The sequence below is a fragment of the Dendrobates tinctorius genome, unplaced genomic scaffold, assembly GCF_039654945.1.
Source record: "Dendrobates tinctorius isolate UK_male_01 unplaced genomic scaffold, ASM3965494v1 ptg000084l, whole genome shotgun sequence".
Lineage (NCBI taxonomy): Eukaryota > Metazoa > Chordata > Amphibia > Anura > Dendrobatidae > Dendrobates > Dendrobates tinctorius.
The window spans coordinates 2557860-2574796 of NW_027361752.1; the positions used below are offsets into that span (position 1 = coordinate 2557860).

Below are 16937 nucleotides of genomic sequence, written 5' to 3' on the forward strand. Positions count from 1 at the left end.
AGAATAGTACTACATACAGCAATATTCTTTCCATCACATCGGCCACGAAACAGCCGTAAGTCCTTAAACACACAATACTGTTCTCGCTAGTTCTTTGCTTGCAATTTTATTATTATTGAGAAATAAAATATTTTTTTTTTAAATAATTTTCGGTGACCGATTATTGTATGTAGTTTGTATAGTCGAGTCTCAATCAGTAATTATTCATACATATAGGAGGACAGCGAATATTATTTAAAATAACTGAATAATCTAAACTCGCCGTATTACTGTCTGCTATTCAAGTGATGTGTCCCTGATCTCCTCGCTCACCTTCTGTTTACTTTGGCTGAAGACATCCAAGCCCAATATACACCAGTGCTTTTTACCATAGAGGCCAGCGATTGCCTGCAGCGGTCACATGGGTATATGGTACATTTGGAGCCAAGGTAAACAGAAGACGAGTGTCAGAGATGAAGTTCTGGAATGACGCACAGTAAAAGATGATGTACATGTAAGACAATTACTTTAGATGTTTGGAGCTTCTTTTTTTTTTCTTTAAAGGGAAACAGTCACTATAACAATGCAGTCCAATCTGCAAACCCTATATTACAGATCAGGAGAAGCAGAGTACAATGATATATAATAGCTTTGTGAGAAAAGATTCAGTAAAACCTGTGTTTTCATCATTATTCTTCTGCTCTTTTTGGGATTTTGGGTCCAGTGGGTGGTCTTATAGTGACTGACGGCTTTCTATGCAGAGATAGCGGCCAGTCACTGATCGGACCGCCCACTGGACTGAAAATCCCATAAAAAGCAGAAGTTTTAATGATGAAAACAGGTTATTCTGAATCTTTGCCAGAACTACTGTAGAAAAAAAAAAAAAGACATGGACCGCGCGTGAACTATCTAAAGCCGCTAAGCAAAAATTTCCAAAACGGAACATGTGGTTCTGAATTTATCATTCTGATCAGACCATGAATGATCCCACAAAGAGGAGAAGTTTTAATGAATAAAACACTGATTATTCTCAAAAACCTATATATCAGTCTATTCAGCTCCCCCTGCTCTATAACATGGGGCCGGCAGATTGGAGGGGCTTTTCATAGAGTCAGATCCCTTAAGGGTATGTGCACACGCTGCGGTTATTGCTGCGGTTCCGCTGCGGTTTTGGCCCTGCGGAACCGCAGCAGTTCCGCAGACATGGTACTTTACCATGTAACCCTATGGGTTTTCAAAACCGCAGTGCTCACGCTGCGTTTTTTTCTGCGCGGTTTTGCTGCGTTTTTTTTTCCGCAGCATGTCAATTATTTCTGCGGATTCTGCTGCGGTTTCACACCTTTAACATAGTAGAGGTGTGAAACCGCAGGGCAAAACCGCAGGCCAAAACGCAGCAAAACCGCAGGTCACTTTACCTGCGGTTTTACCTGCGTTTCCGTGCGGAAAAAACCGCAGCGGAATCCGCAGCTTGTGCACATAGCCTTAAAATTCACCTGACTCTACAACCAAGACCGTGAAAATAGTATTGTTACTACTTGCATATAGTGAAAAGAGGACAGAAAACATACAAACTATAAAACAAGCATTATTTGATTTTACTTTTTTTTTTTTTATTTTCCATATATTAAAAGCTAAAAATCCCCTAAAGAGAAAAGCGGAACTTGATGGACCTAGGTAACTAATTACAGAGTGACGTTGGGAGGCAGTCCAAGGTGTTTAGGTCACCATTATAATCCCAGAGACACGTAGCAAAAAAAAAGCATCTATAATGTAATCTCTCATGTAAACTATGGTACATTTGTTGACTAACAGCATTGCTAAAGCAAGAAATACAAGAAATATGTCTTGATCACGAGACTTCTGTATAGCTCTGATACTATTACGTTCAATGCTGACGACAGCTCATATCAGCCGAAAGTATCATATAGGAGGGTCGGGTCAAATGTGAACGGAGTACAATGTACAGGACTGGTATTGGGACACTTATTGCTATATCAGATAGTATTAACCACTTAACGACCAGAGGTATTTTTCGTTTTTGCATCTTCATTTTTTGCTCCACTTATTACAAGAGCAAAAACGTTTTAATTTTTTGGTCAAAATGGCCATGTGAGGGCTTGTTTTTTGTGGGACAAGCTGTACTTTTGAACGACACCATGTTTTACCATGTTGTGTACTTGAAAACGGTCAAAAAAAATTCCATGTTCTGTGAAATTGCAAAAAAAGTGCAATCCCACAGTTGTTTTAACCATGTTCACTAAAAGCTAAAACTGACCTGCCATTATGATTCTCCAGGTCATTACGATTTCATAGACACCAAACATGTCTAGGTTCTTTTTTTTATATCTAAGTGGTGAAAAAGAATTCCAAAGTTTGCTTAAAAAAGAAAAAAAAAATTGCGCCATTTTCCAATACCCGTAGCGTCTCCAGTTTTCGTGATCTAGGGTTGGGTGAGGGCTTATTTTCTGCGCGCTAAGCTGGCGTTTTTAATGATACCATTTTGGTGCAGATACGACCTTTTGATCGGCAGTTATTGCATCTTAATGCAATGTTGCGGCAACCAAAAAACCGTACTTCTGGCATTTTTACTTTTTTTCTTATTACACTGTTTGACGATTGGGTTAATTATTTTTTTTTGATTGATAGATCGGGCAATTCTGAACACGGCAATTCCAAATATGTGTATGTGTGATTTTTTTTTATTGTTTTATCTTAAATGGGGGAAAGGGGGGTAATTTTAAATTTGGGATTTTTTTTATGTTTGTAAAAATATATATATTGGTTTTTTTTTTTTACTTTTGTCATGCTTCAATAGCCTCCATGGAAGACTAGAAGCTGCCATAAACCGAACAGCTCTGCTACATACAGGCGATGAACAGATCGCCTGAATGTAGCAGAATTACTCACTTGCCATGAGCACCAGGCGGCGCTCATAGCAATACGGCAGTGCCAACCATAGGGGGCTGGATTTCCAACGCGTTTGTCGGAAGCGCAAGTTAAATGCCGCTGTCAGAGTTTGACAGCGGCATTTAACGGGTTAACAGCCGCAGGTGGATCACGTTTCCACCCGCAGCTGTTAGAGGCACAGACATGTGCTGGAAAAGATGTGGGCTCAGCACCTTTACCTTATCTGTTGCTGAACAAAAAAAGTGAGGGTATCGGCAGAAATCTGCAGCAGAACCTCTTATCTTAGAAATACAGAGCAGCTTTGTGTAGGCAGAATTCGCATGTACAATAGAGTTAATCAGTCTTTATACTAGTTTTTATTTCCAGCATTGGGAACATTGTACATTGTTTACGAGTTCAAAAGATGGAGAAATGGACCGTATTTTTCAGATTATAAGACGCACTTTTTTCCCCGAAAAATTTGGGGGGGAAATGGGGGTGCATCTTATAATGCGGATATACCTTACCGGTCGTGGTGGAACAGGATCCCAGGGTCACTGCTGGAATGAGGGAGGAGGCAAGAGTGGCGCATTGCCGCAGGCCGGGATGAGGGGGTGTTCTAATGTGCACCGCTACGGGTGAAAATGGCTGCAGTGTTCTGTGGTGCGGGGGGGCTCGGCCAGGATTTTGTAAAAGCCTGGAGCCCCCCACACATCCATTACTGTGATGTGGTGACCTCCGGGGGGAAAATGGCCGCCGGGGCAGCGCATGCTCAGATTGAGAACTCAGCAACGAGATCTCAGGTGCCGAGATCTAGTTGCTGAGATCTCAATCTGAGCATGCGCTGCCCCCGGCGGATATTTTCCCGGAGGTCACCGCATCACAATAATCACAAAATGCTGGCGGAGCCCCCCAGCACCACAGAGCACTGCAGCCATTTTCACCCGTAGCGGTGCACATCAGAACACCCCCTCATCCCAGCCTGTGGACTGCAGCAACGCGCCACTCTTGCGTCCTCCAGCAGCGACCCTGGGGCCCTGTTCCACCGTGGCCGGTAAGGTATATCCACATTATAAGCCGCACCCCCATTTTCCCCCCAAATTTGGAGGAAAAAAAAGTGCGTCTTATAATCCGCAAAATACGGGATATAGTTTTTAACTACTTTACAGAAAATAACAAAAAATTAACATTGGGCTGTTCTAAAAAAATGGCAGTGTTTGCATTTGTCATTACAAACTCACAATATGTATTGTTTTGGTGGATTTAGCATTCCTGTGAATTACTAACCTACTATTTATTTATTTGTATATTCACAGTTTTTAGATCTGCTTCACATCTGCATTGCATGCACCACACATGAAATTCAGACATGTAAATTAGGACAGGACATCGCCTCCTTTTAAAAAAAGCCGTTCTGCAGCAGCTGGTGAGCATACTAGTAATGGTGGAGAGGGCACGGGGTGTTTTGCAGTTGTAAATAATTCATTGCCAAGCGTTGTGTGTTGTAAGAATCTGCTGTGGGCAGCAGCTAATCTGCACAGATTAGTAGCTAAGCAAATAATCTCTTATTACTGATCAGTGAAGTATGTTAATCTGCATTACAGTGAGAAATTCCTGGTATTGTGTATTTCACCACAAAATTGAGAAATTGCTTGGGAAAAACAAACAATAGTCTAAAAACTTTGAGGATGAAAATATCCTGCGAGCGGCAGATCCAGATGAGCGCAGATTGTACGGCTCCTGTACGTTGAATACTGTCATGGCTGCACGCTGTGGAGAATGGGTAATGTGTAGGGTTCCCTGGAGTAAGAGGGAATCTGTCACCAGGCTTACACTGATCTGAGGGCAGACGCTCTGTAGGGGAATGACGGACACGGATTACGGCAGTGTCACTTCTTTCTCAGACGCTATAGTTTTCTTGAAATCAAAATTGAAAAAGTTGCAGGACGAGTTCGGAGTCCTCACATTCATGAGCGCTGACTGACCGCTTTCACCATATAGCGTGTACAAAGGTTTAAAAGAAAAAAAACCCAGTTTTCACATTAACCAATTACATTTCTACTTCCCATTCTCCACATGGACATTAGCAGCAATACACCTACTCGCACCCTATTTATTTGTATAAAAACATCACCTGGGAATGCTCTGATCCGGGCATTGGTCATGGTGGCGGGTGCTCTGGTGCTAACCAAGTGTCTTTGGTGAGCTCGAATAATATGCTTGAGTCCCCGCGGCTGCTTGACAGCATGCATGGATTGCCTAACAAACAGACAGGGACTGCCCTGTACCTGCCGTAATGGTACTGCGATGAAGACCCGTCGGTGGCTGGTGTATATAGGAGACCGCTATTTTTATTGTATTATGCAATACTGTGGTACTGAAGTATATAGCAGAGGTGATCGGAAAATTGCAGGTTTCAAAGAAAAAAAGAAGAAAAATACACAGAAAATATCACAATTAAGGCCTGTTTCACACTTCAGTTGTTTGAGGTCAGTTGAAATCCGCCAAAGTGTGAAAAAACGGATTCACCGGATCCATTTTGTGGACGGATCCGCCAGTGTATGAAATTTAAAGAAACAGAACTCTGGAAAAAGGAGAGAGATATAGAGAGAGAGAGATATATAGAGAGAGAGATATAGAGAGAGAGAGAGATATATATAGAGAGAGAGAGATATAGAAAGAGAGATATAGAGAGAGAGATTTTTCGCCGTTGCAAGAACGGCATTTAGGGTTAAAATGCATGAGACGAAAGATCTTCCGGGCATGCGCATTTAAAAATAGCGGTTCCTCCGCTGAAAAAAACGTTCCTCTTTGTCCGTCTACTCCAGACGGCGGACGCTATAATTGAAACGGATCCGTCAAAAAACGTATGAAATGGACAACCATCAGTCATAATCCGCCGCTAATGCAAGTCTATGGGGAAAAAAAACCGATCTGCCAAAAAAAATGGCGGATCCGCTTTTTTCTAAACACGGCGGATTTTGACTGACGTCAAATAACTGAAGTGTGAAAGAGACCTAAGATCACCACCTTTTCCCAACTAGCAATAAAAAACTAATCATATTTGTTTTAGATGCATTCATAATAGTCCAATCAAAACATTAAAGTAACCCAAGTGATAAACACTGTAGTGAGAAAAAACAAAAAACACCAGAATACTTTTGTTTGTCGCAATTCTGTAAAAAAAAAAAAAAAAAAAATGCAATGAGAAGTTATCAAATTTGCCCCAATTATTTTAATTTTATGAACTGTAACTTTTTTTTCACTAAGTAAATGAATACTGTAAAATCAAACCCCAAAAAACAATAGCAGAATTGTAGGTATTTTTTTTATTTTTTTTTGCATTCTCCCTGTATTGGAATTTTTTTCCCCATTTTCCAGAACATTAAATGGTAAAATGAATGATGCCAGTCAAAACTACAACTCCTACTGCAAAAATCAGTCCTCATAGGACTATGTAGAAGGAAGGAGAAAAAAAAAAAAAAAAACAGTAATGGCATTTTTGGAGAAAAAAAATGAAAGCACGGAAAGGGATTAGAAAGTGGCATACCGCTGTTATCAGCATTTCTGTCACTACTTTATACGGTCAGGTAGGACAACATAATCTGAATAATACATATACAAATATCTGAACTGAATAAAGCTTTTCGACAGTGAGGGTGATCAATGAGTGGAACAGGCTGCCACGAGATGTGGTGAGTTCTCCTTCAATGGAAGTCTTCAAACAGAGGCTAGACAGACATCTGTGTGAGATGGTTTAGTGAATCCTGCATTGAGCAGAGGGTTGGACACGATGACCCTGGAGGTCCCGTCCCACTCTAACATTCTATCATTCCATGAATATAAACCTGGTGACAGATTATTCGGCGACTGCGGATACAGCAGTTGTATTACATATTTATGGAAATCATCAAAAGCATTCTCTGCTCAGGCTAGTGCACACGACAGACGAGTGTGATTCATCGTTTTGACAGATAGAACCACTATCTATGATATTCTGTGTGTGGCGCCCCTGAGGGTTCAGTTGCCACAGAGGTACTGCACCTCCTCCTGAGGTGTGGTACCCCACCATCCAGGTAGGTTGGAGGCTCCTGACCACGCTCCAACACTCGCACCCCACACAACACAGTAGTTCAGGAAAGCCACATTGCGGCTCCTTGCTTGGAGTGTAGCAGAGCACCTTTGGTGGTTCCCTGCTTGGAACACGAAACGTGCTGGGAGGCGGGTGGAGTTTAGAATACATAAAAGAGTGGGAAGGTTTAGAATTTCAGTGAGTTCGGGGTCAGTCAGTCAGAGAGACACTCAGAGAGGAGTGAGGAAAGAAGATCCCTGGAAGAGGGATGGAGGAAGGAGTGCTGCAGCTGCCTCAGTGATCAAGCTGGCACGGGAAAGGAAAGGAGAACGACGTTGAACAGAAACCTGATCTTCCATAAGAAGGAAACACTAGTAAGGAACGTAGGACTAAAAGGGAACAGAGGACGTGGGTTAGAGGAAGAACCCTGCCTAGTAGTTCTAAGCGCAAGGCCGGGGCCCGGTCCCCGAGGTTGTATGGACACTAATGGTTCTGCAGCAGACACCTTGGGGAGTAGTGGGCTGCAAAATGCATTACTCCCATCTAAGACTTGGGGGCACAACAGCAACATTGATAGTGAGCCGGGACTCAGGAGTAGAGAGTCCCCGAAGCAGGCTACAGCTGTCTGCCGTATAAGTAGAGTTCTTGGCAACATCGTCAGGAGGAACTCCAGTGTAACTCAGTACTAGGAGATCTTCACACTTAAAGGCAATATAGAGGAGACCTTCAGAAAGGTACATGTTGGCGGAGTGTTGGAAGGGAGCGTCCTATCTTGCCTGGAGGTCGACTGAGTCCCTGACCCGGAGGACACAGCACGGAGGCAGGCATCTGTGTGCACTACAGACTGTGAGTAAAGCTTTGGAACTACAAGCCCTGGTGTCCTCCATTCATCCCTGCGCCAACACACCTGGTACTGCTACATCTGGGTACCAGCTTCCACACTGCCCGCACCTCTCAGCTACCCCTACATCTACACTGCCCTGGGACTACAGCTCCACCTGTGGGGAGCTTCACCACCTTGGCTGCAACACACCAACAGTCACAGAGGATGTGCATGCAGCGTCGGCTTAACATCTCCCTTGCCGAACACCACAGGTGGCGTCACAAACTATTCATCAATTCTATTTCATTGTTCTTTCACCCCCTTTTGCCATGGAGCCCTAGGGCCACAGACCGGGTCACAGCTTCCGTGACAACTCCCATTGAGATCAACGGGCCCGGTGCAGAGTACCCCGATAGCCCTGGCCGGGGCGCTCCATGTGCACATATCTGATCTCGCAAAAATCAGAGTCAAGTCCAATTTTGATCAAAAATAGGTAATGCAAATCTAAGGCTCAGTGAAAAAAAACTGGACCGCACTCGGATAACATCCGATTTTCACAAACAGACAGAATGGAGAAGATGGAGACCCTTTTCTTTTTTGTGCGCCATGTCCGAGAAAAACTGATGCCACTCTATTAAGTCTGATCAGAGTAAGCGGTCCAGTTTTCTCAGATGTTGAGAGAACGGTTGTGTGGCCCTACTTTTAGACTGCCCACACACCCAGTAAGCAGTCAGCCGAAGGCTCGTTCGGCTGATGGACATCTCTCCTGACTGCTCCATAACATGCACACTCAGCCAAGAGAGCAAGTGCTTTCAACGTGGAGATCACAGGAAGCCACTGGTTTACACCTCTGGCAGAGGATTATCTCCTTTGGGAAATAATTGGGTGTTAGAATTTAACATGTCCGATTATTCTGTCAACTTTAGGGGGGCAGAGGTGAGACCCCTCTTAACATTAGATGATTAGCGAGTCTGGCCATGTGTATGGAGGCTTCTCGTAAATGAGAAACCACATAACACGTTACTTTCGGTAAAACCTCACACAGCAGACCTGTTGTAGTAACTAGTCGCAGAAGCGTCTGCAAACCATTTCACATGTGAACATGCCCACACGTGGGCTCCTGATCGTACGTGGATGCGTGGTTCTCACTACTTCCATATCGGAGCTGACTTTTGCCCAGGAATCCCAGTGTGGACCTCCATGCCAGTATAACAGCTGGTGGAAAGGTTGGCCCCACTGGGCTCTGAACTTACAGCTCCAAAAATAAGAATATCAGAAAAAGCCAGTCTTGGAAAAAAAAAAATCAACGTAATACAATCTAGGAACACAGACAAATAAGGTTAATCACATTATGATGTTCCAAAGCTACATACGTCCATGTTACTTACTAGGCAAAACTAGAATGTGTTTTAAATGTAGAGGGAAAAAAAATTACTGAGAAATGAAAACTTACCTCCTCTCCGGGTTCCATACGGGAGATCTATTTTGTTGCTGCCAAAAATTGCGGACTGTTTCCTGTAGTTTTCGCATAGAAAAGGCTCAATCTCAGACATGCTGTGAACGAAAGAATATGTCAGTGAAAGGTGGACAGTTCTGCAGGCACCAAGAACACATTCACAGCACCGTGCTCCCTCGCTCTTGATCAATATAGCTCCATTTTCTAGCTAATAACATGATATTTCTGGCTGTTTTCAGAAGACACTAGGTCAGTATTCCAGCTCCCAGCACACCAGACAGCCCCCAGGGGCGACCCTTTATAATCACCGTACTGTCAAGTGATCCTTCTAACAAGAAGGAATTGTTCAGAGCAGAGAGCCCTTTAAAGGGGTTGCCCCCTTTCAAAAAACCTTCGACCACGGCCTTAGTTTACTCACTGTGCCCAGGTCCAGCACCGAGTCTCTAGTTTCAGGAAACAACACATGTACAAAGGGTTGGGGTTTGATCTCTGTGACAATCTTTTGCAGGGAAGCATCTAATGAGCGTGTGCAGGCGTCATTGTGAAGGGAGGAGGTGGTGAGGTATGACATCGCCTATTGTGATCGATGTACTCTGACTCCTCAGCTGTGTATAAAGGTGTTATCTGTCATTATAATCCTGCCTCTGATGATAAAAAAAAACTCATGTAAACTATTCACACATACAATTTTTGTTGCATCTTTTTTCTCATCCTTTTTTTTTTCTTTAACAAAAAACAGGAAGTAGGAGATTAAGGTCCTGGTGTCCACTGTAAATATTGCAAGATTACTACGGTATTTTAGCCTTTTTAATTTACACCGACATGAAAAAAATTAAAACTGCCAAAAATCCATGCAACGCAAAATCCGGATTCAAACAAGAAGTCATTTTTTGATGAAAGCTTAGCTTTAATAATTACATTCCTAGTGCGTGACCCAATTATTTACACATGATGATGCACCGCTGAGAATTATGATCTTTTGCGATGATCAACTTAAGATTATTTCTCCTGATGAGCGAGCATTTGGCTCGTTCATCTGGTGATCGTCCGCCTGTTTACACTGAAAAAGATTATCGTGAAATGAGCGTTTGAGAGAAATTGTTCCCACTAATCAGTGTGAAAGCATCTTAAAAGGCCCACTAGAGGCGACAACACATACACTCAGCAAAGCAAAGATATTGCTCCAGAGCTTTAGCGGTTTCTTCTGATGCAATTTTTGAAGCCAGGATTGTGCGGCTATTATCTTTTTTTCCTAGGTACTTTTGTACTGAAAGCCGTAGTTCTGTCTTCCTGAAATCAAAGGGTGCTTCTAGTCAATACTGAGCAAAGGGTATGAATACTTATGACCATGTGATATTTCAGTTTTTCTTTTTTAATAAATTTGCAAAAATTTCTATATTTGTTTTTTTTTTTAGTCAAGATGGGGTGAAGAGTGTACATTAATGAGGAAAAAAAAATGAACTTTTTGGAATTTGCCATGTCATATATGTTCACTGTGGATTGTAAATACCGTAAATACTCTTTTTTTCTACATCAATTGAGGCCCAAGTCATAGATTATATACTACAGATTGGGCTCCTACTTGTGCACCTGCCGTCAGGAGGCATGCTCCACTACGACAGGTAATGCCGCCAGGAGAGCCGTGCTCCACTACGACAGGTAATGCCACCAGGAGAGGTGTGCTCCACTACGACAGGTAATGCCGCCAGGAGAGATGTCCTCTACTACTACAGGTAATGCCGCCAAGAGAGATGTGCTCCACTATGACAGGTAATGCCGCCAGGAGAGCCGTGCTCCACTACGACAGGTAATGCCGCCAGGAGAGATGTGCTCCACTATGACAGGTAATGCCGCCAGGAGAGCCGTGCTCTACTACTACAGGTAATGCCGCCAGGAGAGATGTGCTCCACTATGACAGGTAATGCCGCCAGGAGAGCCGTGCTCCACTACTACAGGTAATGCCGCCAGGAGAGCCGTGCTCCACTATGACAGGTAATGCCGCCAGGAGAGCCGTGCTCTACTACTACAGGTAATGCCGCCAGGAGAGATGTGCTCCACTATGACAGGTAATGCCGCCAGGAGAGCCGTGCTCCACTACGACAGGTAATGCCGCCAGGAGAGATGTGCTGTACTACTACAGGTAATGCCGCCAGGAAAGCCGTGCTCCACTATGACAGGTAATGCCGCCAGGAGAGCCGTGCTCTACTACTACAGGTAATGCCGCCAGGAGAGCCGTGCTCCACTATGATAGGTAATGCCGCCAGGAGAGATGTGCTCTACTACTACAGGTAATGCCGCCAGGAGAGCCGTGCTCCACTATGACAGGTAATGCCGCCAGGAGAGATGTGTTCTACTACTACAGGTAATGCCGCCAGGAGAGATGTGCTCCACTATGACAGGTAATGCCGCCAGGAGAGATGTGCTCTACTACTACAGGTAATGCCGCCAGGAGAGATGTGCTCCACTATGACAGGTAATGCCGCCAGGAGAGCCGTGCTCCACTACTACAGATAATGCCGCCAGGAGAGCCGTGCTCCACTATGACAGGTAATGCCGCCAGGAGAGATGTGCTCTACTACTACAGGTAATGCCGCCAGGAGAGCCGTGCTCCACTATGACAGGTAATGCCGCCAGGAGAGCCGTGCTCCACTACGACAGGTAATGCCGCCAGGAGAGTTGTGCTCTACTACTACAGGTAATGCCGCCAGGAGAGCCGTGCTCTACTACTACAGGTAATACCGCCAGGAGAGATGTGCTCCACTATGACAGGTAATGCCGCCAGGAGAGCCGTGCTCCACTACGACAGGTAATGCCGCCAGGAGAGATGTGCTGTACTACTACAGGTAATGCCGCCAGGAAAGCCGTGCTCTACTACTACAGGTAATGCCGCCAGGAGAGATGTGCTCCACTATGACAGGTAATGCCGCCAGGAGAGCCGTGCTCCACTATGACAGGTAATGCCGCCAGGAGAGATGTGCTCTACTACTACAGGTAATGCCGCCAGGAGAGATGTGCTCCACTATGACAGGTAATGCCGCCAGGAGAGCCGTGCTCTACTACTACAGGTAATGCCGCCAGGAGAGCCGTGCTCCACTATGATAGGTAATGCCGCCAGGAGAGATGTGCTCTACTACTACAGGTAATGCCGCCAGGAGAGCCGTGCTCCACTATGACAGGTAATGCCGCCAGGAGAGGTGTGCTCGACTACGACAGGTAATGCCGCCAGGAGAGCCGTGCTCCACTACGACAGGTAATGCCGCCAGGAGAGCCGTGCTCTACTACTACAGGTAATGCCGCCAGGAGAGATGTGCTCCACTATGACAGGTAATGCCGCCAGGAGAGCCGTGCTCCACTACGACAGGTAATGCCGCCAGGAGAGATGTGCTCCACTACGACAGGTAATGCCGCCAGGAGAGCCGTGCTCCACTATGACAGGTAATGCCGCCAGGAGAGATGTGCTCCACTATGACAGGTAATGCCGCCAGGAGAGCCGTGCTCCACTACGACAGGTAATGCCGCCAGGAGAGATGTGCTGTACTACTACAGGTAATGCCGCCAGGAGAGCCGTGCTCTACTACTACCGGTAATGCCGCCAGGAGAGCCGTGCTCTACTACTACCGGTAATGCCGCCAGGAGAGATGTGCTCCACTATGACAGGTAATGCCGCCAGGAGAGCCGTGCTCCACTATGACAGGTAATGCCGCCAGGAGAGATGTGCTCTACTACTACAGGTAATGCCGCCAGGAGAGATGTGCTCCACTATGACAGGTAATGCCGCCAGGAGAGCCGTGCTCCACTACGACAGGTAATGCCGCCAGGAGAGATGTGCTCCACTATGACAGGTAATGCCGCCAGGAGAGCCGTGCTCTACTACTACAGGTAATGCCGCCAGGAGAGATGTGCTCCACTATGACAGGTAATGCCGCCAGGAGAGCCGTGCTCCACTACTACAGGTAATGCCGCCAGGAGAGCCGTGCTCCACTATGACAGGTAATGCCGCCAGGAGAGATGTGCTCTACTACTACAGGTAATGCCGCCAGGAGAGCCGTGCTCTACTACTACAGGTAATGCCGCCAGGAGAGATGTGCTCCACTATGACAGATAATGCCGCCAGGAGAGCCGTGCTCCACTATGACAGGTAATGCCGCCAGGAGAGATGTGCTCTACTACTACAGGTAATGCCGCCAGGAGAGATGTGCTCCACTATGACAGGTAATGCCGCCAGGAGAGCCGTGCTCCACTACGACAGGTAATGCCGCCAGGAGAGATGTGCTCCACTATGACAGGTAATGCCGCCAGGAGAGCCGTGCTCTACTACTACAGGTAATGCCGCCAGGAGAGATGTGCTCCACTATGACAGGTAATGCCGCCAGGAGAGCCGTGCTCCACTACTACAGGTAATGCCGCCAGGAGAGCCGTGCTCCACTATGACAGGTAATGCCGCCAGGAGAGATGTGCTCTACTACTACAGGTAATGCCGCCAGGAGAGCCGTGCTCTACTACTACAGGTAATGCCGCCAGGAGAGATGTGCTCCACTATGACAGGTAATGCCGCCAGGAGAGCCGTGCTCCACTATGACAGGTAATGCCGCCAGGAGAGATGTGCTCTACTACTACAGGTAATGCCGCCAGGAGAGATGTGCTCCACTATGACAGGTAATGCCGCCAGGAGAGCCGTGCTCCACTACGACAGGTAATGCCGCCAGGAGAGATGTGCTCCACTATGACAGGTAATGCCGCCAGGAGAGCCGTGCTCTACTACTACAGGTAATGCCGCCAGGAGAGATGTGCTCCACTATGACAGGTAATGCCGCCAGGAGAGCCGTGCTCCACTACTACAGGTAATGCCGCCAGGAGAGCCGTGCTCCACTATGACAGGTAATGCCGCCAGGAGAGATGTGCTCTACTACTACAGGTAATGCCGCCAGGAGAGCCGTGCTCTACTACTACAGGTAATGCCGCCAGGAGAGATGTGCTCCGCTATGACAGGTAATGCCGCCAGGAGAGCCGTGCTCCACTACGACAGGTAATGCCGCCAGGAGAGTTGTGCTCTACTACTACAGGTAATGCCGCCAGGAGAGCCGTGCTCTACTACTACAGGTAATACCGCCAGGAGAGATGTGCTCCACTATGACAGGTAATGCCGCCAGGAGAGCCGTGCTCCACTACGACAGGTAATGCCGCCAGGAGAGATGTGCTGTACTACTACAGGTAATGCCGCCAGGAAAGCCGTGCTCTACTACTACAGGTAATGCCGCCAGGAGAGATGTGCTCCACTATGACAGGTAATGCCGCCAGGAGAGCCGTGCTCCACTATGACAGGTAATGCCGCCAGGAGAGATGTGCTCTACTACTACAGGTAATGCCGCCAGGAGAGATGTGCTCCACTATGACAGGTAATGCCGCCAGGAGAGCCGTGCTCTACTACTACAGGTAATGCCGCCAGGAGAGCCGTGCTCCACTATGATAGGTAATGCCGCCAGGAGAGATGTGCTCTACTACTACAGGTAATGCCGCCAGGAGAGCCGTGCTCCACTATGACAGGTAATGCCGCCAGGAGAGATGTGCTCTACTACTACAGGTAATGCCGCCAGGAGAGATGTGCTCCACTATGACAGGTAATGCCGCCAGGAGAGATGTGCTCTACTACTACAGGTAATTCCGCCAGGAGAGATGTGCTCCACTATGACAGGTAATGCCGCCAGGAGAGCCGTGCTCCACTACTACAGGTAATGCCGCCAGGAGAGCCGTGCTCCACTATGACAGGTAATGCCGCCAGGAGAGATGTGCTCTACTACTACAGGTAATGCCGCCAGGAGAGCCGTGCTCCACTATGACAGGTAATGCCGCCAGGAGAGCCGTGCTCCACTACGACAGGTAATGCCGCCAGGAGAGTTGTGCTCTACTACTACAGGTAATGCCGCCAGGAGAGCCGTGCTCTACTACTACAGGTAATACCGCCAGGAGAGATGTGCTCCACTATGACAGGTAATGCCGCCAGGAGAGCCGTGCTCCACTACGACAGGTAATGCCGCCAGGAGAGATGTGCTGTACTACTACAGGTAATGCCGCCAGGAAAGCCGTGCTCTACTACTACAGGTAATGCCGCCAGGAGAGATGTGCTCCACTATGACAGGTAATGCCGCCAGGAGAGCCGTGCTCCACTATGACAGGTAATGCCGCCAGGAGAGATGTGCTCTACTACTACAGGTAATGCCGCCAGGAGAGATGTGCTCCACTATGACAGGTAATGCCGCCAGGAGAGCCGTGCTCTACTACTACAGGTAATGCCGCCAGGAGAGCCGTGCTCCACTATGATAGGTAATGCCGCCAGGAGAGATGTGCTCTACTACTACAGGTAATGCCGCCAGGAGAGCCGTGCTCCACTATGACAGGTAATGCCGCCAGGAGAGATGTGCTCTACTACTACAGGTAATGCCGCCAGGAGAGATGTGCTCCACTATGACAGGTAATGCCGCCAGGAGAGCCGTGCTCTACTACTACAGGTAATGCCGCCAGGAGAGCCGTGCTCCACTATGACAGGTAATGCCGCCAGGAGAGATGTGCTCTACTACTACAGGTAATGCCGCCAGGAGAGATGTGCTCCACTATGACAGGTAATGCCGCCAGGAGAGCCGTGCTCTACTACTACAGGTAATGCCGCCAGGAGAGATGTGCTCCACTATGACAGGTAATGCCGCCAGGAGAGCCGTGCTCCACTACGACAGGTAATGCCGCCAGGAGAGCCGTGCTCTACTACGACAGGTAATGCCGCCAGGAGAGCCGTGCTCTACTACGACAGGTAATGCCGCCAGGAGAGGTGTGCTCCACTACTACAGGTAATGCCGCCAGGAGAGCCATGCTCTACTACTACAGGTAATGCCGCCAGGAGAGCCGTGCTCTACTACGACAGGTAATGCCGCCAGGTGTGCTCTACTACTACAGGTAATGCCGCCAGGAGAGATGTGCTCCACTATGACAGGTAATGCCGCCAGGAGAGCCGTGCTCCACTATGACAGGTAATGCCGCCAGGAGAGATGTGCTCTACTACTACAGGTAATGCCGCCAGGAGAGATGTGCTCCACTATGACAGGTAATGCCGCCAGGAGAGCCGTGCTCCACTACGACAGGTAATGCCGCCAGGAGAGATGTGCTCCACTATGACAGGTAATGCCGCCAGGAGAGCCGTGCTCCACTATGACAGGTAATGCCGCCAGGAGAGATGTGCTCTACTACTACAGGTAATGCCGCCAGGAGAGATGTGCTCCACTATGACAGGTAATGCCGCCAGGAGAGCCGTGCTCTACTACTACAGGTAATGCCGCCAGGAGAGCCGTGCTCCACTATGATAGGTAATGCCGCCAGGAGAGATGTGCTCTACTACTACAGGTAATGCCGCCAGGAGAGCCGTGCTCCACTATGACAGGTAATGCCGCCAGGAGAGATGTGCTCTACTACTACAGGTAATGCCGCCAGGAGAGATGTGCTCCACTATGACAGGTAATGCCGCCAGGAGAGATGTGCTCTACTACTACAGGTAATGCCGCCAGGAGAGATGTGCTCCACTATGACAGGTAGTGCCGCCAGGAGAGCCGTGCTCCACTACTACAGGTAATGCCGCCAGGAGAGCCGTGCTCCACTATGACAGGTAATGCCGCCAGGAGAGATGTGCTCTACTACTACAGGTAATGCCGCCAGGAGAGCCGTGCTCCACTATGACA

General features: G+C 47.5%; 1 protein-coding gene across 3 annotated transcripts in view; it reads right to left on the reverse strand.

Moving 5' to 3' along the window:
• The window catches only part of ST3GAL6 (ST3 beta-galactoside alpha-2,3-sialyltransferase 6), a 171519-nt gene that overhangs the window by 44476 nt on the left and 110106 nt on the right, over positions 1 to 16937 (reverse strand). For all 3 annotated transcript variants that reach the window (XM_073584403.1, XM_073584401.1, XM_073584402.1), the window contains one exon: positions 9214 to 9314. In XM_073584403.1, the coding sequence (XP_073440504.1) occupies positions 9214 to 9314 (101 nt within the window). The remainder of the gene's footprint in view (positions 1 to 9213; positions 9315 to 16937) is intronic.